Source organism: Branchiostoma floridae, chromosome 11 (genome assembly GCF_000003815.2).
Source record: "Branchiostoma floridae strain S238N-H82 chromosome 11, Bfl_VNyyK, whole genome shotgun sequence".
NCBI lineage: Eukaryota > Metazoa > Chordata > Leptocardii > Amphioxiformes > Branchiostomatidae > Branchiostoma > Branchiostoma floridae.
In genome coordinates this window covers 8,890,201-8,915,399 of record NC_049989.1, presented here as the reverse complement: position 1 = coordinate 8,915,399, position 25,199 = coordinate 8,890,201, and the positions used below count along the sequence as shown (strand labels likewise).

At 40.6% G+C, this 25,199-nt stretch overlaps 2 protein-coding genes across 8 annotated transcripts; one reads left to right on the top strand and one right to left on the bottom strand.

Moving 5' to 3' along the window:
• Positions 1-2,131: 2,131 nt before the first annotated feature.
• LOC118426713 (SH3 and PX domain-containing protein 2A-like) lies at positions 2,132-7,325 on the top strand. Of its 2 annotated transcripts, none has more exons than XM_035836255.1 (6): positions 2,132-2,406; positions 2,741-2,891; positions 4,057-4,245; positions 4,596-4,677; positions 5,304-5,410; positions 5,913-7,325. In XM_035836255.1, the coding sequence occupies exons 1-6, from the start codon at positions 2,285-2,287 to the stop codon at positions 6,123-6,125; spliced, it is 864 nt and encodes a 287-aa protein (XP_035692148.1). In that variant the 5' UTR covers positions 2,132-2,284; the 3' UTR covers positions 6,126-7,325. The 2 variants fall into 2 exon arrangements, with proteins under 2 accessions (XP_035692148.1, XP_035692147.1); XM_035836254.1 differs by having other exon boundaries at positions 5,855-7,325.
• Positions 6,955-24,993, bottom strand: LOC118426711 (M-phase phosphoprotein 9-like). 6 transcript variants are annotated; one of them, XM_035836245.1, is made up of 20 exons: positions 24,815-24,992; positions 22,704-24,498; positions 22,305-22,440; positions 20,216-20,413; positions 19,611-19,781; positions 18,347-18,517; positions 17,867-17,915; positions 16,936-17,097; positions 16,386-16,439; positions 15,485-15,532; positions 15,168-15,232; positions 14,757-14,843; positions 14,188-14,356; positions 13,492-13,649; positions 10,836-10,950; positions 10,258-10,411; positions 9,559-9,681; positions 8,914-9,026; positions 8,518-8,586; positions 6,955-8,066 (listed from the first exon to the last, which is right to left on the bottom strand). In XM_035836245.1, the coding sequence occupies exons 2-20, from the start codon at positions 24,385-24,387 to the stop codon at positions 7,977-7,979; spliced, it is 3,816 nt and encodes a 1,271-aa protein (XP_035692138.1). In that variant the 5' UTR covers positions 24,388-24,498; positions 24,815-24,992; the 3' UTR covers positions 6,955-7,976. The 6 variants fall into 6 exon arrangements, with proteins under 6 accessions (XP_035692138.1, XP_035692143.1, XP_035692144.1 ...); XM_035836250.1 differs by having other exon boundaries at positions 7,963-8,066; positions 13,555-13,649; positions 24,815-24,993; XM_035836251.1 differs by having other exon boundaries at positions 7,963-8,066; positions 10,258-10,408; positions 13,555-13,649; positions 24,815-24,993.
• Between the last annotated feature and the right edge of the window lie 206 nt (positions 24,994-25,199).

The window sequence follows — 25,199 nt, the reverse complement described above, 5'->3', positions numbered from 1 at the left end:
CTGTATGACAAGCATTCGGCTCGAAACCGAGAGGTGGCGGGTTCGAATCCGACTGCTGTGTCACCGATCTTGTGCCCTTGGGAAAGGCACTTTACATGACTTTCCTCACTTAACTCAGGTTTAAATGAGTATCTAGCTTCGGCATCTCAAAGATGTCCACGTTCAAGGTTCAAGGTTCTAGCTTCGGCTAGTGGCCTTGGCGGGGCTTTGTGGCCGAGACAAGCCTTAGGGGCATGTTCGGGCATGACGCACCCGCCATGACACACGAGTTGCGCGATCGGGGGTAGGAGGAACCCCTCACATCCTTGGTCGGAAGTCCTCCTAGGAGACGGAAACTCCAAATAATAAACCTGCATCTGCTGAGGCCGTCTTACGTGGCAAACAGTTCTGTCCCTGTATGACTTAGTGCGCCAGTAGACGAGAGGGTGGAGAAGGGAGTGCACACCCCTCCTTCACCTTAAAAATAGTCACGTGCAGGCCAGGCAGACTGGTCGTCTAATCAACCTTTTCTGCCTACCATTGATCTTCGGATACGAAGAAACAGCCATCATCATGCCAAAATTATTATTGACTCTATGTGCGCATGTGTCCAGGGCATTTCCATACCAAATTTCAGGTCATTTAGTTGTAAAACCAGGGTTCAATGGGCCAAAAATGTACTTTTGGCGCCAAAAATTACAGAAAGAGCCAAAAATGTACTTTGGGTAAAACAATGACCAAAAATTACAACATTACGCGTTTTGTTGCACTGTATGCAAAAACGGGTTATAAAAGCCATTTCAGGCGCTCCTATACCAAATTTTTACCGGTTATTTACTTGGAAAACCAGGGAACAGGAGCGAAAATGATTTTGGGAAAAAAGAATGGCAAAAAGTTCAAAATAAAGCATTTTGTTGTACTGTATGCAAAACATGTTATTGAATCCATGTGCGCATACATGTATGTTCAGGGCATTGCTTGTAAAACCAGGGTATGGGAGCCAAAAATGTACTTTTTTGGGGAAAAAATAAACCAAAAATCACAAAGTTAAGCATTTTGTTGAACAGTATGCCAAAATGGTTATTGAATCTATGTGCGCATGTGTCCAGGGCATTCCTATACCAAATTTCAGGGCATTCGGTTGTAAAACCAGGGTACAGGGGCCAAAAATGTACTTTTTGGGCCGAAAATGCCACAAAAAAGTCACCAAATTCAGCATTTTGTTCTATTACATGGCAAACCAGTTATCAATCCATCTGTGTACTTGTCCAGGACATTCCTATACCAAATTTCAGGTCATTTGGTTGCAATACCAGGGTGCTTGGGCCAAAATAGACATTTTTTGGTCTAAAAATGACCAAAAAAACTCAATAAAATCATTTTAAAGGCAATTATAAAAAAATCTAGAACAACCCTGCTTTTATAAGTGATAGGTAAGTTCCTCTGCTACATAAAATGAAACTGAAATTCATTTTTGGTAAGCTATGACTGTTTTTCCAGGAATAATTCTATGGTTACGATTTTCTTGAAATGGAAATATTGGTTTACTCTCGGGGCCACCACGGTTCGATACGTAAAAGGCCCAAACTTTTTTTTACATATGATGTATACAAAGGTTCAAACTATAACTGTGCCAAAAATCAAGCAAATTGATTTGCCTGTAAATGAGCTAATGGTCAATAAAAATGGTCAAAAAATTGATTTTTGTCAATTTTGGAAATTCACGAAAACACATCATTTTCAAACATCTGCTGCACCTCACTACAAAAACATTTTGAGCATCACTATATATCATTTTTTTCATTAGAATATGGGTAATAACATATCCGAGAATCAATAAAATATCTGTTAATTTGTGGGGGCTACAGGAGTCCAAAGGAGGCCTATTTTGGACGCGACCAAGGCCTTCTCTTGGTGAAAATCCGCCATTTTGAAAAATGGCCGTTGCCATGGCAACCGGTGACCGCAGATCTAAAACTTTGCCATTTTTGTAGGTTTGGACCAAGGCCCTACCACCACACAAAATTTAAGGAAAATCGATTTTTTGAGTTTGGCCAACTTTTTCTGATTTTGCTTGGTTTTTACAGACATCAGCTCTTAAAACAGAAATACTGTAATCTGATTTTTGAAATCTGTGTTTCTCTTAGCTCCGGAGGACACCTTACCCAGCTTTGAGACTCTTAACCTCTCTTCTCCACCGACCCGAATCCCCGAGCTCAGCCGTGATTCCTCCCCAGGTCGCGCCGGAGCCGAAGACACAACCTTTCGGTTCCAAAGGGATGGTAGCCCGAAGGGACCAAGCACAATGGCCCCGTTCCAACCTATCGGCCTCGAGCAACGGAGGAGTGGGTCTTGCGAGAACATCAGTATCAGCGGGGTCAGCGTGGGTGACTCGTCGACTAGCCACTATGTCAACAAAATACACAAGTACGATTCACGTTCAATGGGGGTGCCTTTTTACTGTAATCTTTATATCTATGGTGAAAGCCTTTTGCAACAAGGAGAGTTTTAAGCTTTTAGTGTCTATGCAACAATTTTAGAGCAAAAAACTGCCATACTATGCCAGATCTAGAAAATTTAGGATTATTTGAGTAAGTACTGCAATTTGGAAACGTAATTCTTTATCTTTGTTTTAAGATCATTATTTGAAACGTGGAAGACCTGTAGCTTTTCAAGATACCATGTTTAATTGTCTAACACAGAACTTAATTGCAATATCTGTTGTTACTGACACACCTTAATCTGATGGCCGTACCCCCAGGTGGGACAGTGTTCCAGGCGTGGGGATCCCCCAGCCTTCTCCACCTACCCCCCGCAGGCTCGGCGGGGACCAGAGTCCCTGGCACCACCGCAAGTTTGCCCCACCCTCCCCTCCACCCGTCATGGCACCTCTCAGTGGCGCCACATCACACGTAAGAGTTAGTCAAGCTGAGTAAATACGCCAAAAAGTAGTTAGTCAAGCACTGGATATGGTTTGGGAAACGGTCAGAATGTCAGGGTCACTGACGAAAACTGGTGAATTCCAGTTGATGACGGAATACTACTGGTACGACCTAATCTTCAGTGACCCTGACATTCTGACCGTTTCCCAAACCATATCCAATTGCTTGAGTAACTACTTTTTGGCGTATCTTATTACCTGGATGTCTAACCTACATCGACGTAAGCTGAGTAAATACTTTCACATGAGGAAAGTGGGGAACGTGATGTTAAGTGTTATTCTGATAGCAGAACGTCGGATTCATCATACACATGACACAGAAACCTAAATCATTGTTTACATAGACATCAAAGACCCATACATTCTTCTTTGGGTATGTATCAAAAGATTAATCCTTTCAGAAATTCCTTTCCCGAAAACCGAATCTAACTAATCTAAAACTGATCTATAAGTTTCCCTTCATTTTTAAATCATCAAAAGTTGTATAATGATTTTGCTTTTGTGATGATGTAGTAGTCATTACTACCATTATCAGACATGCGTTCTTGTAATTTCCATTTTGCTAGGATATAATAAAAGGGATTGCTGAGCAGTGAATTATGTAATTCTAGGTGTAATTACTGCCCTTCGGCCATCAGAACTACGGGACTGAGTGAGTGAGTGAGGTGTTGTATTAAAATTCAAACTAATTTTCAACCCCTTTTTATACCATGCATTGGCTGGTACCGTTTAGAAAATTTGATCCACAGGGCTATCCTCCTTGTGCGGGGCCCACATCCTCCTACTCAGGGTCCCCAACCGGCTAATCGCCTATGTGGGGACCCTGCTATCTGAAGGGCCACTCCCGGTTGTTACTGTGAGCGTCGCCACAAACTAGCTGTCAGCCAATCAGAGAATAGCCTTTCAGTTTTCAAAAGGGGTATCATAAAGTCCTGATTGGGTGCTAAATTGCCTGCCTCCCATATAAGGGTAAGCTCATTGATATTTATAAGCAGGGCGGTCAGTAACCGGGGGTGGCAGGGTCCCCACATAGGCAATTAGCCGATTGGGGACCGTGCGTAGGAGGATGGGGACCCAAGGCTTAGTGAAATAAAGATAGGCGTGACACTGTATGATGTGACTTTTGTATTTCACAGAGCCCCTATGACGGGAACTTCGCTACAGTGGTGGCGGTGTGTGACTACACGGCCACGCTGGACGGGTGCATCTCCTGCCGTAAGGGTGACCACGGTCAGCTGCTGGACGTCAACTCCCGGGGGTGGTGGTACGTGCGCATCGGCATGGTGGAGGGATGGGTCCCGGGGGACTACTGGGAGGTTGTAAAGGTACGCCGGTGTACTAGCTTCCTGTCTTTTTGTTTTATTATCATTGACAAAGTTTTTACTTTGGCCTGTCCTTAGTGCTGAAATAGTTGTTTTTTTAACTCTCCGCCACACATACATATGACAATGGAGGTCCCGTGCATTGCACGTCTGTTACACACAGCAACATACTGATGCTGTACTCAAATATGGCTGTCGATGGATTCAAATCAGTGTGACGCTTTGTATAAGACTGTTACAGCAGACATTACGTGTTATTCAATTTTAAGTATTCAAGGAAATCATCATTTCCTTTTCATAAATCCACAAAGCATTTCATCAACATTGTTTATATTTATTACTGTATTCTTCAGCATTCTCAGCCGCGTGTGCCAGGGCACAGGGTTTCTCCCATCTCTCACTCAGCCTTCAGGGGACCCCGATACTTCGGCTTCGGTAAGTCACGCATCTTGTTGATTACTTATATTGCAGGAGCAGGGGTTTTCAATGTTACTCAAGAAAATGTTTGACTTACCTAATGATTGACTGATAGTACAGCACCAGTCTTTGTCAGGAAACCCACCGCTTCTGCGGCGTCCTTTTATGCAGCTAGGGTATACAGTGGATCAAATGTTACAGATATCCAGATAGCTTGTTTGTTTGTACTTTTATTGCCTGTGGCTTCGTTTGTCGATTTGGACATAGCTGTTGTCTAATGTATATGACAAACGTTGACTGGCTTGTTGGTTTGTCTTTCCTAGGATACCCATGCATGTGATGTTTTGACCAAAAAATCTGCCCTATTTGTAACATTGTTAACTTCCGTATTTTCGATGAGAAAGGTAAATGTTGTTGACAAAAACGACATGTCTGTCCCTGGGGCCTACTCTGATTCCTAGCCGTGCTACTCCACAAAACACCACGATCTTTTTTCTTATGGCTCAAAGTAAAAGCCAATTAATTAAACTTATTTTTGAATGGAGGAAGGAACGCTTGATGTCCTTTGGCACGTTCACAGACCCTAAGTCAACTATGAAATAATTCAAACAACCACTGATTAAATTAATTATGCATGTTTGCAGAGACGGAACCTTGGTACCATGGTCGGCTGAGCCGGCATGAGGCGGAGAGCAGACTGCTCCGTTACGCCAGGTCCAGGGACTTCTTGGTGAGGCAGAGTACACATAGGGTGAGCTCAACTCTCAGTTTAGTACAAGCTATATTTTGGCTATCTTTTTATTTTAAGTTTAGGTCATTTTTGACAAACGATTAAAACATATTTGCATTGAGTGTTAATCTCAGGGTATTTTACATAGCTAAAATATATTATGAAGCAAAAGTAATTGTATGCTTACATCTTTAATATTATTGCACATAGATAAAGCAATGTGTCTAAGTGTACCTTGTACTGCTCTGAAGAGAGTCCGTCTATTTATATGATTTTCGTTGTTTGCAGAATAGAAATTGAGGTTACAAGTAGTGAAAGGGTTCTGATCAGATTTGTTACTTGTAAATAGAATAAATGCTAAACGTTTCAAATGAGTCATCAATATCAGATGGGAGGGGAAAGAAGGAGTGCTGGGGTCGGAATAACCCCCTAAACAAAGACTCTCCCTTCCTTCACTCGGCACAGGTCGGAGACTTTGTCCTTTCCGTGCTTTTCTGTGACAAAATCCATCATTTCACCATAGAGACCACCGCCGACGGACGCTTCTTCATCGGCAAGCACTACTTCAAAGAGATGGTCAGCATCGTCTGCTACTACCAGCACAACACCCTCTTCTTCTCCGAGGACAAGGACCCAATATCGTTGGGACAGCCGCTCATCATTCCCTGCAGAGATTTCTGACTTTTCCCTCACCAACTCAGACACAGACACTGACTGGGACTGTTCTGACTGTTGAATAATCAGGTTACTTAAGTGGAGGTCAAAGGTAAAGGTCGTGTCAAAAGCCTGGTTACCATTGTAGTGTGACCACTGTGTCAGAATACCCCACAACCAATGGTATCTGTTAAATATACATATTATGTATTTTTGTAATGTTCTGCTGTGCAGAGGCAGTTTTTGTATATACCATTTGGAACTGTGTATGTCAGAGTGTGAATGTAAGAGCTGGATATGTGTTAGTAATAGCAGTTGAGTAACGTCAGAGTTTAATGTATTGTGGCGTATTTTGCAGTTGCCTATCTTCATGTCCATATATGGAAACCTGCAAGATATGAGCACTGTATTACTGTGTATCTTATTTTACTTAACTTTGTGGCCGATCTGTAGCATTGTCTTATCTAAAATGTGACGTGTTCTGAGATCATAGTGAAGCCTATTTGGAGAACAATTTGCTCAAGTTTCAGCCACAACGATAGAGTTGCTAAGTTCTAGGGCCTCTGAGATGGTACATATTCGTACACAATGTGTATACATTATGAGTATGAAATGCTACATTTCAGCAAACTAATATGGCAAATACTATCAATATTTATGAAAGCAAATTTGAAAGTTGACAAGGACCAAATGACTATTTCTCTAACATGAATATGTAATAACTATGAAAAGTCAATTTGTGCTGAGATAAAATATATCAAATATCTATATAGAGGATCTAAAAGTTTGTATCTACTTATTTATTGATATGTTGAGATGAAATATATTGAATATCTAAATAGAGAATCTTAAAGTTTGTATCTACTAATAAAGTTTATACCAAAGCTTATATGGAAGAAATTGTTGGATTAAGGAAACTTGTATTTTATTCATGTAAAGCTCCACTGCTAAAAACCAAATAGCCATTTAAACATGCTTATGAATAATGTTATATTATGTATATCAAAATTAATAAACTTAAAGGATGAAATTTAATATGCTATGTTCAATATCATTTTTTCTGAAATACTACAGTGCTACATTGTTACTGTGTCATATCAATATTATACAGCGATAACGAAATAAGAACATAATTTTGAATAATACCCTTCTGAAATATTCAATCAGATTTGCATATATAATACTTAAGCATATAATATTTGAGCATGAATTCTGAAACTAACAAATACTGATAACCATCATACAAGTAAGCCCATATGGTAATAACATACAACTATAAAAAAAGGAACAGAGAGTGTGTACTGTTATGGAATACCCTATAACACCAAAGGCACTTCTATTTTGTTCAAAACTGGTCTCACTTATCAATTATCTATTTCAGTTTATTATCACATATTATCATCTACTTCAAGAACTCCTAATCAAAAGGATTAGCCACTACCAATAACAAGTTACAGATACATACTATCATGACCCCAGTGGGGTCCAAAGCTGACAACTGATATTTTCATGGTTTTAGTTTTCCCACTTAGATGTGCAAACTTAAAACACAGCAAATGTCTCCTTTCCCTCAATCTATGAGATTCAGTCTCTGCAAATCCACAGATTTTTGCTGTGGTTTTCTGTTAGGGTTTTTTGCAGTGGCTGCAGTGTAGCACCATCGTAAACCTAAAATCCACCATGACCATTGCATATTCTCCTTGCCACAAAATTAAACCACCCCAAACTTAAAGGCATTTACAGTAGATTAATTTCTGGTTCCTCCATCCCTAGGATCGAAAGATTTCAATGTCACCAAGGCATATAAAGACTGTTATCTGTCACAGTATGTTCAGCAAAATTCCTTTAAGAACTGTTCATTTTGCATAAGGGTAAGTCTTTACCTGGAAAATGCAAAGCACCTTAAAGTTTGGTCCACGGAATGTGCTGTGAATCAAGAACGTAGAACATTGTACCTCCTCAGGGTCATGCGCACTGAACCAAGCTCCTTCACAACTTTGTCCAACCTGTCCTCGAGGGCTTCCTGTTGATGAAACATAACATTTGCATCTTTACCAAATACATGAAGTTACAAATCGTACAAATAACTTCAAAAATTGTTGTTAAAGCATAATGAGTTGTCCGAAGTTACCCTCCCGTACTACTAGTATTGTTGAGTAATACAATGAACAGTCTTGCAATATAACGTGTAACACATTCATGCATATTGCAGGTTGAGTGATTTTTTTTAGCTGGATGCTCAAAGATAATTTTTCAACTCACACAACTGTACCAAAACTAACCCGGTTACACTGCACGAAAAAGAACCCTTAGAAGAAGAGCATGGCAACCCTGTGTTCTTGGTCAGAAAGCGTGTCATAGCTAAGCCACATTGAACCACCACTAGCAACTTAAAAAAAGCATGAATGTCAATCTTAATCTCAATTGAATGACTAGTTTACCCTTTAAACAGAGATATTAAAGCCGTTGGGTACCTGATCCAGCTTCATCTGCCTGGTGAGTCTTGGTCCCGAGCTGGGGATACGACTTAGGGAGGACTCCAACTATACAGGACACAGAGGAGCACTCAATTCCATTAACTTAAAAGTAATACTGAATATCAAGTTCATGTATTGCTTTACAGCTTTTCTTAGATATGAAAGAAAATCAAGAAAACAGGTTTCTATCATATATTTTGATTTCACAATCTTTTGTGGTGGCATAACAAATTGTGTACATATACTTCAGTGTTGTAGCATAAGAACGTTTCAGACATGTCTCAATTTTAAGTGTTGTGTTTTACATATTTTTCAATCTTCAACTTTACCTTGCAAGTTGCAAACTGAGGATATAACCTGGGATGTTTGCATCCATTTTTACAGTTTGATTACCTGTCTCTTTTCCTCGTTGAGCTCATCAAATCTCATCTCCACATCCCGAACCTTCGCCATTCTCTCCCTCATGGCATCGTCTGTGTCATAGGGCGGTCTCACTGGAGATGGTCCTGTTTGAAAACGGGCAAACAAATTCACAACAAGACAGCTTTTAAAAAAAGCTGGCCGGTGTGTATTTTGGGAAAAAGCCTGGATGTTAAACAAAATCACATGAAAAGAGGGTGGTTAAACATCAAAGGCCTGAATTGGTCTATTTTCTATCAAAAGACATTACATGGGATTTGTTGAACATAGAAAAAAACTTTTGCTGTAAGAGAGGTTCGAACCCACGCATGCAAAAGAAATGCGATCTAAATGCAGCACCTTAGACCGCTCGGCCACGCTGACTTAGTTGCGTGAAGTGCATTTTAAAGGGCATTAAGAAGGGCATCGTTAGACCCCCCATCCAAACCAAATGAATGAACCACTTCTATAGATTCAAAGCTGGTGCTACGCACTGGCAAAAAGGACTGTTAAAAGATTACTGTTAGTGTTTAAAAGAAGGGGGTTGACAGATCATTTATTGATGAGATTTTCTCAAATGTATAGTATGAAATGAATCTCTGCACCAATTCACTTCTCCAATCATGTACACTTTCTTACCTTTGGGTGTCTTCTTCTCAGCTGCTAGTGTAGTGCGTTTGTTCTCCCACTGTGGGCGCGACGTGACGGTACCGGATTTCACCGCTTCTACTGCTGATGCCACGCGAGGGTCCACCGACATGCCTGTGGTAGTCAATTTTTCACAACTTAAAATCTCATGACAGAATGTTTAATGAATACAGAAGTAGGTAATTACATGTATACTTATGAATTTGTTCAAACCACGCTGTACTAAATCTTGTTTGTATACCATGCACAACATGCATAGTCCAGTGGTTAGCAACCCAGGGTCTCTGGACCAAGAAGTGGGGAGTGCCAATCTTGGCTGTTATCACTCACCCTACATCCATGCTACTGGAAATTGCTGCAGCCATTAAGACGGTAAGTTAAGCTGTGGTCCACTGTTCATTGTACCTTGTCAAAAATAGCTTGGGGAAATACCCGGCACTCTACATATCTGTTTTCTCTGTCACGCCCAGTGAAAGAGTAGCTCTTCACTGAGCTAAACTGATTCAAATTCATTTCAGTTTCAGTCAACAAGAAAATGGTGCGTTATACCATGAACATACAGTAACGTTAAGTTGTCTTCCACTGTGTCACTTCTATTTTTTCAATCAGCTAAAATATAAAACAGACTCTTAATGTAATCCTGTCATGAAATTTAAGAGCAACACTAAAAACAAAATTGATTTAAGGTACGTTGTGTGGCTGGAGGAGTAAAGTGGAGGTTTCTCCGTAGTGATGCTCCATTGTCTCTGGTGGGAACTTCTACATCAAATCTGGCTTCTCTGTCATTCTCTTTGTCCAAAGAATGGAACTTGGGAGACAGACTTTTCTTTGGGCTTCTATTCTGCTGAAATAAAAATTGTAATCATGAATTCATTTCCAGGTACATGTAATAGTGTAGATTCTTCTATTATCAATGGTGTGTACAATCATGTATGTAAGACTGTGTACTCTGTGTGCACTGTATATGTACATGGAATAAAATTATTCTACTACTGGTAAGGTCCTGATCATGAACAAACCTAAACACTACTGAAAACACTTTTCTAGACAAAATGTACACACATGAAGATTGGGAAAACCTATAAGAATACATGCTTTGAGTTTGAGATTAAGACATAATTACGTCCCCATCTGAAAGGACTCTTTTCCAGCACTGTCCAAACTAAGATCGCTGGCTATTATAGTATACCAAACATGATCTAGATATGGCAAATAGCAGAATGCACATGTGAACACAGCGTGAGTAGTCATGCATAATAATACCTTACCTTTCCAGAGAGTCTGTCGGTGACTCTGCCCTGTCCAGTTTTGGGTGGGGTCTGTGTTTGTTGGTTTTTCTTAGGAGTTCCTGGCCGAGCTCTCTTTGGTGAGTATCTCGGTTCCCTATGTTTCCAATAATGACAACTTTTGTCAGTATTTAAAAAAAAAAGCAAATAACCCCCCACTACAACATTAGTAACTAGTTTATACTACAACACAATAGATTTTTACCTGCATGTATGCAGGTATGGTTTTCACGGGCGTGGGAAAATTTGGAAGCTGGGGATTTAGGGCGCTGTATCTCAAGAACGGATGGTGCGAGCACGACGATTTTTGGTACGTGGGTTGGGGGTGGTAGTCTGACACTCAGGTTTGATTTTGGGCCTCCTGGCGCTTGAACTTGACATTGCAGGTGGCATTTTTGGTGTTTTGGGGGCACTTTTGGCGCTGTGTGTCCGGAACGATACGCGTCATTGCGACGATTTTTGGTGCATGGGTGGGAAGTTGTTGCCTGTTGCCTAGGATTGACTTTGGGCCTTGTCGCGTTTGAACTTGACGTGGCAGGTCGAATTTTGTGTCCGGGAGGGGTATTTCCGGAGTTATATCTTCTGAACGGTTGGGGCGGGCGCATTGATATTTGGCACATGTGTTGGCGGTGGCTGAATAATTCTCAATTTTGATTTTGGCGCCCTTGGTGCTTGAACTTGACATTCCAGGTTACCTTTTGTGCGGGCACTGCGCGTGCGCTGTATCTCCGGAACGCAAGGTGCCATCGTGTTGCTATTTGTTTCGTGGGTTGTTGCTGGTGTCCTGGTGGTCAGGTTTGATTTTGGGCCTCCTAGTGCTTGAACTTGATACTGTAGGTTGACCCTGTTTTGGTGTGGTTGGGGCATCCCCCCAATATCTGCTTGGTTTGGTTGGGTTTGGGTTGATTGATAGGTCTTTAAGCTTAGGTGTAGAATCGTCATCTGTTTTTGCACTGGCTTCTGACACCTTCAATGTATCAGGTTACTTTGTATCAACAGTGTCTGACCTGCCAGATGACATACCTAGTCTAGTATCTGTTGCTGTATTTGTTAGGTACAATTTGAGTTTGCTACTTAGTCTGACTTTGTGGTGTTTTGAGAGCTGTGTAGTACTGAGTTTAAAGTTCTGGTACAAGTTCCTTTACCCTGTGTGGCAATCAGCAGAAGATACAACTTTCTAAAGTGGAGAAGAAATGTATAGAGCTTGAGTGTTAGAGAAAGGTATGTGTATGATTTTTCCTTCTTGCTGTTTCTTTGGGGTTGCCATTTCCGTATTGTATGCAGGTAATTTGTAGTTTGGGGCTAGTCATATTCGCTTGACTTTTGGGCCTGCTTAATCTATAGTACGGGCAGGGTTAAGTGGTAGAGGCTTTGTTCTGTTTTAAATTTAGTATCGTTTGTTGCATTTTGTCACTGCAAAAATATGATGAAATTGTTTTCCCCCTCTAAGCAACTGCTCATTGATTTTGTGGGATGTTTGCTGGGTGTTCACTCTGACTACAACAGCTTTCTGAACTTTTTAAAGCAGCAGCAGCTTGCCATCTATGAATGGGATTGAAAAGGACATTTTGAATAGTAAATTCTGCTGTTAAATTTGGCTTAGGTTCTTCAAGAGATTTAGGTTTTAGTTGGACGGATTGAATAAAATATCATACCACCCTGGGGACTAACTGTTGCTGCTGGATGGGGCCTACCACTATTCATATTGTCTATGGAACTATTGTAAAAATATTATTGGTCAAATTATGCAAATAACCTTCCAGTGCCAAGTCATATGTGACAGAATAACTACATGGGCCATCTGAGACAAAAAAAGGTAGGAAAAGTCGTCTCAACAACTTTAAGGTACTGTGGTTGGTTACCTGCTTAAGAAATCCAAAATAAGTAATGTTCATCCATGCCCAAGCTTACACATTCCCAAAATGGAATTTCAGACTTTGGCATGGTGCAGTCAAACCAACAAGGTAAAAATCTCACTTTTTCAACCACGCAACCACGGACGAAAAGGAAAAAAAATAAACAATAGGTCTACAGACACCCAATACATTTCATGCAGGCCTGAGGTCTACGAACTCTTGTTTATCTGTGAATGATGTGCTGTTGTTGCTTGTGAAGAGTGTGAAAAATTTGACATTGAAACTTGAAACAATAAATCTTGAACACACTCTGACAGTGTTGAACACATCATCAGTGATAAACCCAGGGTTGCTGGAAGTTTCTGGTCTTTCCCCATGCACCCTCACCCAGGCGACCCAGCCGTGGTTGATCAGTCCGCTACTTGTACCCAAGTGGCTCACATAAATGATAAAAAGTACATGTACAATACAAAAAATAAATGTACCAACAAAAAAAGCCACAAGGGGACTTAATACCAATATGAGATACAAGAAACAAAAAATCTCCTGCAGAACCACAAAAAGCAGCTTGGGGGCCAACAAACAAAGAAGTTTGTTTTGTTAACACCTACAGCCACATACAAATTTCCTACAATCCTTTAATATAGTTTTTAGTTTTTTTAGTTACACTGTAAAGCAAAAAAAACCACAACAAACAAAAAGAGGACCGAAAACATAACCATCTTGTCAAAGGTAACAAAAAAATACTTTAAACAATAAAATTAGGAAAAGGTGCCCTCCACCTATATGTTCTTCTCCCATCCTCTGAGTCCAGTGTTTCGCTAGAGGTCTCATCGCTGCCATACCGTTTAGGAGATCTCTGTTGTGCAGTGTCATGTTTCCTCCTGTCCAGCTCTATTGCAGCTTGGATGATTGGGGATAGGGGGCGCTCTGCTTCTGCCTGAATAGACACAACACTGACATTATTGTACTTATGCTAATTTTAATCTTAAATTTGCAGTAATTAATTGAGTAATTGGCATAGCATTGTGAGTACCAAGAGTTTGCAGTGGAAGATAGACAATAATTGCCTTTTAGTGTAATCAAAAACAGTGAGCTTGAAACACTGAAAATTTTAAAAATTAGAACAGTTGTTAGAAGGCCAGCAATTGGAAAGAGTCCTGATGACAATAATAGGGTTTTCAGTAGTAGTGTCCATTATTTGATTACACTGCTGCTGGGGTCCCTGACACAGGGGTAGGCAGCAGTCGGCTAGTCTTCACACTGTGCTTCCATGTGGCTCTGTCCAGCGGGCTCACCCATTAGACCACACACCTTGATGTCCTTCCTAACACATTCCATCCAGGATTTTCTTGGTCTACCGCAACCTCTGTTGACTGGCAGTTTTAATTGCTGATGGAGTTGATGCAGTCACTAGATCTTTCAGATTGATCAATTATTAGATAGATTATGAACTTGGAAGGCAGTCTATGACATACCTCCTGTGCAGTTTCCTGTGGAGCAGTGTGTATGTAGGAGGGACTGCGGTCCAGTGGCTCGCCTGTGAACACGTTGTGCTGGGTGCTCGGAGCCAACCACCTGCGGCGGGCGGTGGGGGAGGAGAACCGCCCTCCCGACTGACTCAGGCTCTGCTGGATTTCTGCAAGTCTGGGGGAGAAGATAACACTATATAATAACAAAACTTTGACATCAAATCAAAGGGAAATTGATCTTAGAGTCATCCTTAAGACTTAAAGATCTCAAAATTGTCTCAGATAATCCCCTTGTGTTAGGAATCAATTTTAATCTCTTTACAGTACTAGACAACACACTATCTGCTGATCTCATATGATGTCTTAGGCAGATGTTCTCTCATTGATAAATGCAGGGCTGCCTAAATGCCAATACATACATCTTAGAATAGATCCAAATCTGTATCTAGATCTCTTATTAGAGGCATTAATCAGTTCTTTAGTTAAACATAAATTTCTTTGTTGTTAACTTCAAACAAATGCTGTGTGAGCAAATCTGGTGTGTGTACATATATACAGTTCAGGTGCAGACTCACGTGACTGTTGGAGAAAGGCCCTTCTCCCTCATCAGGTTGTTCTCATGTTCAACCTGCTTCAACTGAACCTCCAGCTTTCCTATTGCCCTGGGATAGAAACATAGAATCATCATCAGTGTCATTATACTCCCCTCAAATTAGGCGAAAATCGATCGGACGACGAGTCTGCGAGCTCTAAATTACGAGGAGGCATGACCCTGACGGGAAGGGGGGAACTCTGCCATTTCTTCGTCGGCAGCAGGGTCATGCCTCCTTGTAATCCTGCAATAACAAGGTTCTAAAACAAAAAGCCATTGATGTGATTCCATGGAAATAAAGGCATCTGGAATTACTACGAGTAAGCAATACAATATTGCTATATGGATGAGCCATGGCATCAAGAAGGTAAAGAACTGTGTTGTATCTATTCACCTCTTCATTTCCACCACCTCTGACCTTGCATCAAACAGCTTGTCTTCTGACTCCTTTAAAGCAGCCTGGGGGTACAGAGGAATAACAAAACAATAAGAATCTTGTTCTTGTTCAACTCAACATTACTTGTTTGTACCTCGATATAATCTTGGTAATCTGCTGGACCACTTAAGTCTTTCTTGAACACAAAATATGAACTAATGCAATTTTATTGAAGTGTAGTGTAGTGTAGCATGCAAATCAGTATAACACACTCTAAAAAGTCTAATTCTTTTTGTCCCCTAATTTTACTGTTCAAAGGAACTATGCTCCCTCACCTTGGTGCTCTGGTGTTCTCTGCCCAAGGCTCCATATTCTTCTACAACCTGTGTTCGAATGAGCAGGAGTCATTGCAAGTCAGACCAGATACATTTACAAAAGCCTTCACCCCAGAGGCATCGCCAAAAACAACATTAAAACAACAATCCTGAGAAAAAAATGATTTTGCAATTATACTTTATCATTGTAATCAACACATGCAGTGAGTGCAAGCAGAGTGTTAAAACATAAAATTTAAATTAATTTCTAATGTCATTTTGAGAAAAGTCCATAATGCCACAGTGTGCATAGAAACTGATTCTGTGGACAAAATTTCAATCTCAGCAGATTATATACCCAAGATTCAGTGCATCAATGAAGGTTAGACATTTATAATTACTTAATGAGATACAAAATACAAAAGTTACTCAAGGCTTAAGTTTTATAAATGGTCAGACGTTCACCATCATCAGTCACTGATGAAAAACTCAACATAGAACTCTGAACAATTGTAAAACTTGCTTGTACAGTAGAAGCCAGTTAATTGCACAACGGATTGATGCACACTTCTGTTAGCTGCACGGAATTCCAAAATCCAAAACCAGTGTGGTCCGGCTGGATGATTTTGCATTATTGCAACAGCTGGATAATTGCACGAAACACACTGGCAAATAGGCTGTGCAATCAAATGGCTCCTACTGTATTATGTAACTTTTGTATTATGTAAGATTTAGTACCTTTCCAGGTAACACTTGATTGCTATCACCCCTTATTACATTAGAATGCCATGCACTAGCGATGCATCTTTTCAATCACATCCCTCGTTAGTCACATTTGATTTTAGGGTAGAGCTTGCTGTTAGAGAATAGCTTGTGCATCTGCCACCTTCTACTCTTAGACTATCTTTTGAAGTTTTGTTACCTTCTTCATTAGGTTTTGCTCAATCTCAATTGCAGATGCTCTCATAGCATCAGCCTGAAACAGGTGTGACACCAAGGATATACATAACCATGTAAACTTTCACATTACTTAATACCTGAACATTAATCACAACTTTATTGATAACTGTACAACACATTCTGAAGTAGTTAGCTATAACTTAGTATAAGTAAGTGTCCAGTATGTCATTTACTCATATGTATCTACCTATTGTGTATAGATTTCATGAATTAAGTAATTTTTATTATGTAATTATTATATATATTAATTATTATAATTATTATGCAATTTTTACTTTCAAAATATCAAAGTGGTTTTGCATATCATTTTATTTGTTTATTGGTTTTCTTCCTTTAAGGAGTTGAAAAGTTGTGCTTTAAATTCATTTAAGTTTGCAGTACTAATTTGAGTTGACAGTTGAAAAACAAGTCCATAGTGACAAACAACAGAGTATAATGTATTTGCAGTTTGATGAGTTCTCCCCACAAAAACCAAGTTATAACACCACCAAAGATATCCAGATTACCGGTACCTTCAGTGTTTCTTGCATCTCCCTCTCTAGCTGCCTGTTACGGGTCTCCAGTTTGAGGACAGTGTCAGTGTCCATCGACGACTGTCGTCTCGTCTGCTCCAGGCTGTCCTGAAGAACCTCCACGGTACGTGTCGTGTTCTCGTAATGGTCTGACCACTCTGTCTGCAGCCAATGGGAAACCAGGATTTTAAAGCCAAGTCAACATTTACATCTTTTATTATTTGTACCACTGACCAGAGGGGTCTGTTTGGAAATGGTGTAAAAGAGGGGGGGGGCAGATCTGGAGCATTTGTTAATACCCTCCTTTCCAACATACAATGCACAGAAGCATGCACATGCACACACATATACTAGTACATGAACATGCACATGCACACAAACACAAATATGAACATGCATGCACATATGTGCATTCTAGTGTGCATGCACTAACTTCATTCACACACATGTACACGTTCACACACACACACAAACTTGGGACTTAATGTTGCAACAGGCTGGTGCAGACCTAGCTTAGAATAATGTTCCAAAGTAAAATCCATCATCAAAAATAGGATATTTACAGTGAAATCACAAAATTCTGTTTCCCTAGTACTGTCTATATAACGTGAAAAAGTATATGGAGAAAAAGATTGTTTAAAAAAAACATAGCAAAAAAATATCTTCAGCTCTCAGATTATTACCAGTTTGGACTTCTGTTGGTAAATGCAACCTGTGTGATTGCATGTTGGTAGTGTAAAGTCTTCCTGTCCTTCTGATATCTGCACTCGTAACTTCAGCAGCATACAAGGACACAACCAAACACTTGTGAGCATATCAAGCTTTGTGGGCAAACAAACAAGACAAACAACACATTTAGACTATCTGTCATGGAGAAGAGGCAAACATATAGATTTGTTTTACCAACACAGAAATCAAATTTCTGACTTACCAACTTTCCTTGGAGACTATGAAGTTGGCTTTCCAAATTGTGGATACGGCTGAAATTGAAAAAGAGTCAAAACTGAAATGGACTGGCATCTTTAAGATTTTATAGTAAAGAAGATATCGGTATGTAACTTTTCTTGGCTGTAACCAAGACTCAAGGTCAGTAATAGCAGTATTGTTAATTTTTTATGATGTCTTGAGTAAAATGTATTATTTGAATATTTTGATCAAAATTTAGCATTTCGAATATTTAGTATCATACTTTACTTTAATTCTCACAATCTAAAAAAAATGTATCCTCTTTTTTAACTTCTTTGTTTTATCTTATATTCATAATTAGTACGCATTCAAAAGGGTAAAAGTAAGAGAACATTCTGGCACAAGAACTGACCAGTGCATCATGTAACAGATCATTATGCAACCGTGTCAGACTAGTACATGTACTGAGTCTACTGACTTGTATCAGATAACAGTGGCAACTCACACATGAGACTGTTGTGCCTGTTCCTCTGCCTGTTGACACCTGGACTTGAGCCTGTTGTTGGCCTGTAACAGTTCAGCATACATGGGGGAGGAGGTAACACTGTTCAGGCTCTGAAGCTGGGCCTGAGACTTCTCCAGTGATGACAGAGTGGACTCCAACTCTCCAGCATGTCTGTGACAAAAGGGTCTGTCAGAATCTAATTCATTTCCACAGCGTGGAGTGAGGAAAGTCGTGTTAAGTGCCTTTTCCAAGGGCACAAGATCGGTGACTCATTCAAACTCAGAACATCTGGGCTATGAATCGAACCCCCTGCCGATTGTGCCACATGACCCCACAAATACAGCTGTTCCTGGTACTACTAGTATATCACTGGATCAAAGGCTCTGTCCTTGGTGCTGAACACAGAAAAATATAACTTTCCCCGTGTTTTTTTTTTTTGATTGATTGATCTTTTAGGGTAGTCCCTTCAGTTAACGTAGTAACTGATTTCCAAGGGAGCCCTATATACATGTTCGCACATGTTCGCACAACGACGGGTTATACCGCCCCTTACGGGGTGACACACCCGTCCGGGTGAATGATGTAGATCACCATGTGGCTGATACGAGACAGAGGTCGCCAGGCCTCCATCCGGGTGATTTGAAGTGAATCACCAACTTCCGACAGAAGGATTTGCACCAACGCACACCGCACCATCGCACATGTGGGGGTTCTTTAACGTGCATGGGGTATGACTCTCCGCATACACAGGACCTCCATTTAACGTCCTATCCGAGGGACGACTCATTTTTCACTTGAGTAAAGTGAGGAAAGTCGTGTAAAGTGCCTTTCCCAAGGGCACAAGACCGGCAACACGGCAGGCGGATTCGAACCGGCAACCTCTCGGTCACGGGCCGAATACACTACCACTGTGCTACGCGGCCTCCACGTGTTTGCTTCTTGTCACTGGTACTGAATACATACAAGGCTATGAATACAAAGCTACACATGAATACATACAAAGCTACACCCCTGGTGTAAAATACCTACTTAAAATGGTCCTGTCCTTGGTGCTGACCATTGATAAATACCCATATGTTCTCCAGTAATTTTCTGCCTTTGGGAAAGCCACTTTACACCACGTTCCTAACTTGACTGAAGTGAAAATTAGTACTAAGCTTCAGTTCCTGTGTTTAAGGAAAGCCATAGACTTTCTAAGACTAAGATATGAAATAGCTTTTCGAAATAAAATAAAAAATATGTAGAGTATTTCCTTCTATTGTACCTGTTGGCATCGGCTAAGGCCTTTTCCAACTCTGCAACCTTCTGTCTCAGTCGCTCATTTTCACTCATGATGTGTTCAACTGGACTGGAGTTTTGTGCTGTAATTGGGGAGGGGGGCGAGCGCTGTTTGGGCTCCATAGACTGTACTGTGTCCTCTAGGTCCTGGATTCGACTGGGAAGGACAGAAAACAATGTACCAGTGATCAAGCAATTCCAAAAAGAGTTAGCCACACAAAGTTAAAGTCCTGTCCCCAATATACACTGTGTGGTGTGTAGAGCACTGCCTTATAATGATATATCCGTTTTCTTAGCTCTTGAGGCATACTTCTGAATGCAAGCACAGATAATATTACCATCTACAGTCTACTTTAGCACTGTGTGTTGGAGTTTACTCTTTTCTCTTCTCTCTTACATTACTCTCTTCTGTAAGCAACATACAAGATGCTAGTACTAAATGCCAAGAATTCTGATAAGACACTAGTCTAAAGCAACTGATAAAAGCACATATAATACTTCCAAACCAGTTTATATCCATATCAAACTATTTCTATATCATCATTAATCTATTTTTTTCATTGCCAAATGCATACAAAAATCCCAGCTCACCCATTGGCTGACTGTAAGGTCTCCTCCAGGTGTTCACACCTCTCCCTCAGCCTCTTGTTCCCATCCTCCAGTCTCTTGTAAGGAGACTGGTTATTGGCTCTCTCCAGCTGGCTGTGGAGTTCTGTGATCTCTTCCTCGTAGTACGCCCGTAGGTCTGCCATGTGGCGGGCATGCTTCTCGCGCAAGTTAACACGAATACTAATAAGACAAAAACCATTTCTTCTTAGCTATTTGTTCATCTTAAGCAAACGAAATATAATTAAAAACTTTAACCATAAACTATATAGCTGGCAAGCACTAGTAGAACTATTGTGTTCTATGTAATATGTGTCTTGAAATGATTAGAAGTGATTAATAGCAATTTGAAATACATTGTACATGCATATCATTGTAAGACTTTTATTGTTGTATTTTGCTATACTATACCGATTGCATACTGCAACACACATGCCAAATTTACCCAAGCCTTGCTCTTCCAATGATTTGGGTAGATTTTTATATACATGCATCTTTTTTAAACAGTTTGTTTTATGCATGAGTGACCTTTCAATTTATTATCAGTAGACAGGCTAAATGCTTGGGATAACGGGGAAAATAGTCTACTAGTAATGGACCACCAAAAAGTGTCCACAATGGCAGATATGGTTCATTCTTGAAGTTTGACTGTAACTGTAAGTTACTGGTTGTTTATAAATGTACATGTAGATGTCTATAGCTATATATCAAAACTCAAATTGAAAGTAAAAATAGAGAATACCAAAATAGATACTCCAAGATGAGAGTAAGCTGCTCCGGAGAGGGAGTTTTTCTTAGAGAGCACAGGTGAGAAAGACAGGAAAAGAGCAAAGTTTGAGATGAAAGGATATATCATAAATGGTAGAAATTTGTATCTGCTCATGATACATATATGTGTGTGCTGACATGAGTAGAAATGAATTCAGTGCTCAAAATGCATTATTTCTGTTTTTTTGCAGAATGTTTCATAATACCAAATGATTAATAGTGCATCACTGAAAACATAACACAGGCTTGGTATAACTATAATACCAAGCCTGTGTTATGTTTTCAGTGATGTGTGTTTGTGTATATATATTGTGGACATTGTGGATGGATCTTTATAATATTTAGTATGTTGGTAAGTTTAGTATGTTGGTAAGATGGCGAAAGCAGTCCTCGTCAACTCGACGGACGAACAACAAGTACTAGGAACTGAAATTATGCTCTTCATTCGTCAATGGTAGATAGTTTTTCTTCCTTGAAATCATTTCTACATAATATGTATTTTGAGCTCTGATGATGTATATCGAACCATTGTAAAAATCATTTCATGTTACTGGTGCCACATACCATTGTCCTTGCTGATGACACTGACACGAACATGGAAATAAATCTATCATATCTTTTTATATACGTATGATACATTTGAAAAGTAAGTGCAGGCTAGAGATACTTTCTAATTCTATACATATTAACCTACATGAATATTTTACAATGTCCCAAGGGGAACATCAAAAACACCTGTGCTTCACAAAGCTAAGGCCGAGCTAAGGTCACCTAACGGGAGCAGGGTCCATTGTTCCCACACAATGTACACGTACACGCAGGTATGTACAAAAGACCATGTTTGCCTAAAGGTCTATTACGCTATGTTGTACCTAATACACTGTCAACAAAGGCATGGGAAAAGGGTTTAACCGTCAAAAATACTTACTCATTGTCTGCTTCACTGGCAAGCAGTGGGAAAGTACAAAGAGTTTTAAAACAGAGGATATAGCAATACATTATACATCACCATCAAGCCTACATTAGACTTTCTATCATAATGAATGTACATGTACACTGTATCTGAATAATATCAAAAAGTACCTATACGAAGAAAGATTGATACATTGATACATCTTTTCCCAGGAGTTTTTCATTGAGGCCACAACGGTTTCTTTGCTTGAGAATCAACAAATAAGATTGGAATATCTAATTATAAATGGAATTACATAGTGTAGGCTACTCTACTTGGATATAAACCCAAACCTTTCAAAGTAGTATGCATAATAGATTTTTTTTTCAAATTACTTCGGTAATTATAACTTACTTTGATGCGACCACTGGATCCTCAGTAAGGGAGGGATCTTTGGTTGTTCCTGTGGGGTCAGAGGTCATATCCACGTCCGCCATGTAAGCCTTCATTTTTTCATGCCTATCTCGAAGCTCAGTCTTCAACTTTGTACCTTAATTAAAGCAAAAAAATCTTGTCAGAAACAAGAAACTTGTTTGTTTATACCTTCAGGTATTCATTGTTCTTTAAAATATAACTTCATAAACACATACTTGAGAAGTTGATACTCCAATAAAATCTTAACCCAGACTGGTACTTTGTCTTAACGTTGCAACCAAGACTTATAACTACATGTACCTACTAGTACCTTATGACAACGCTTTATATATAGGGGTGTTCATAATTAAGTCAACATTAAAATGACACAAACCCCACCTGGAGTCATCTGTGCAACTTTCATTGGATCAGGTGGCAGTTGACCCTGGGAAGGAGGTTGTCTTTGGCCCTCAGTGCCCTGGGAACGAGCGTGCCTTTCAGGAAGTGGCTGGGATGGCACTACCCCTCGTGGAGGTGACAACTCTACCGACACCTCGTTTAACGTCAGATCATCCGGCAGCTTCTGGTACAACTCATTTTCATCCATCTTCCAGTACGAGAATCCCGAGCACACTGTTGTAGATGGACTTACACTCTCCACTGGCCCCGCTGGCACAAACTCTTCCGTTATAGAACCGTTCTCTCCTATCTTTAGAATCTGTGCATCGTGAGCTGGGTATCGACTATACGGCACACTTGGATAAAACTTGTTTACCTCTTCCTCTTCGTTTCTTGCTTTAATGGAATCAGTTGGTGGTTTTGGATCGTCTCTTGATTTCTGTTGAACAGATTGTTGCCTCTTTGACCAAGTTGTTAACGGTTTCGTGAGTTGAGTGTCTTTTGGGGGCTCACGCAATGGCCACTGTGCCGCAATAACCTCACTCTGACCATGTAGTCCATTTGATTTATGCTCCTTCGCTTTGGGTGTGTTGGTAGTAGAAACACTGGGAAAATCTTCATCTTCGTCAGTAGCATCAGTAACCTGCATCTGTGGTACACTTTGTTGGGGGAAAGGTGTACTTTTGTTGTATCCGACTGATTCTGGACTGTTATCTTCTATTCTACTTGTCTGCCTTGAAACATTTTCTAAGCTGTCTGCAATATCTGTGGCACTACTGCTTTGTCTGGCTCGGTTTTCTGCGATAGGCTTGATCACAAATTGCTCTTCCTTTGCGGGGCTCCCGCGTGAAGACCCAATCCCAGAACTGTTTTTCCCGCCGCTGTCAATCCGCCTATCCTGCCTCAACTGGTGGTGAAGCATTTCTCGCTCAATCTGAACTTGAATGTGTCGGATCTGTCGCTGATGTGCTTCTTGCTGAGCCAGCATGTGTTCCTGGTGGCGCAGCTCCATTTCTTGGAACAGCTGCAGCCACCGCTCTTCCAGCATCCTTCTCCTCCCCTCCCCTTCATATTCACTCATCTTGTCTACGTAAACGCTCATGGTTTCCAGCGGCCACGGAGTGACAGGAGAATGTTGATCAAAACTTAACGGACTTGTCCTGTTGTCCCAAGGGCTACCGGATAATCTTGGGCTTCTTGTTTTACCAACGTCTTCAGGAAGCGACTTCTGACCTTCCGTTTTCCCAAGCCCTCCATCTTGTTGCAACGTTACATCCTCCTTAGGTTCACTTCCTGTCTGTGAGATTGTGTCACTGCTGGCCCTGCTTGCCATTTCCACCAGTCCACTGTCTTCCTGTTGTGTTGAGTTTTGGTCCTCAGTGCCTGGAGCTTCTGTCTGCAAACTTTCACCATGCAAATGGCTTGTGGTCTTTGTGTTGGTGTCCTTAAGACCTGCATTGCCGTTAGAACTCTTAAGATCTTCAATCCCTGGATCCCCATTCTCTGTGGTAACGACATCACCAGCTGTATTTGCAGGCGTTGTTACCGAGGAGTTTTCTTCCTCTTTCAGCCCTTCAACCGTAACGTCCAGTTGTGTAGTTGTGAGCGGATTTTGTGAGAGAAAGCCACTGTCAGTGGTTAGATCGCCGTCGAACGGTGGTTTAGCATCTGTAGCAGCTGCCATGTCGTTATCTAGTCACAACAGATGTGCGGAGAAATCGTTCTGCCTTGGGCGTTCCCTCAGGCGTGGATCAGACGACTTTTTCCCTCAGGACTTGAAGAGGGGGAGGGGTGCCTGTTATGAAAACACGAAAGAAAACCACAAAAACAACATTCAGTATGGACAGATTCCTAACTATTAAGTCAACCATATAATCCTAATCAGTTGATAAGTGACAGAAAACAAACCAAGCGGCACAATAAAGTGCTAACTACCACAGTTTACAAAACAAACATACGACTGACTGCTTTCACAGCGCCACCAAGGTGTGAAATATGTCCTTACAGCTCCGTTGAAGTGTCACGGAGGTCCATACGTCCACAACACATACATAACAAAAGCCTGCATCGTTCACTACAAATATCGGACCGTATAGAAGCCTAGAGCCCACCTGCGACCGAGTGAAAGCGTGGAGTTTTCAAGCACCATTTGCACAAGTCTCTCATCACGGTCGCCGCCATTATATTTGCAAAAGAGCCCGGGGCGGGACGATAACATGTCTTGAAACTTAATCCGGCCACATGATTGGTTGTTTGCTAAACCTCATAGCCAATCACACTTCTTGAAACATTATTTTTTGGTCAGACTGTTTCATAGTCAAAATGGGAGACTTAAATCACAAATCTTTCGACAGTCACAAGAAATATTCGATATTGGCTCGCATAAATTTTCTTAACCACATAAAGATTAACTGTTGTCAAGAAAATATTTTACAGTCTCAGCTAGCTAGGATAAAGGAGCTTCTTGCTAGTATACAAAATTTGTTATGTGTACTA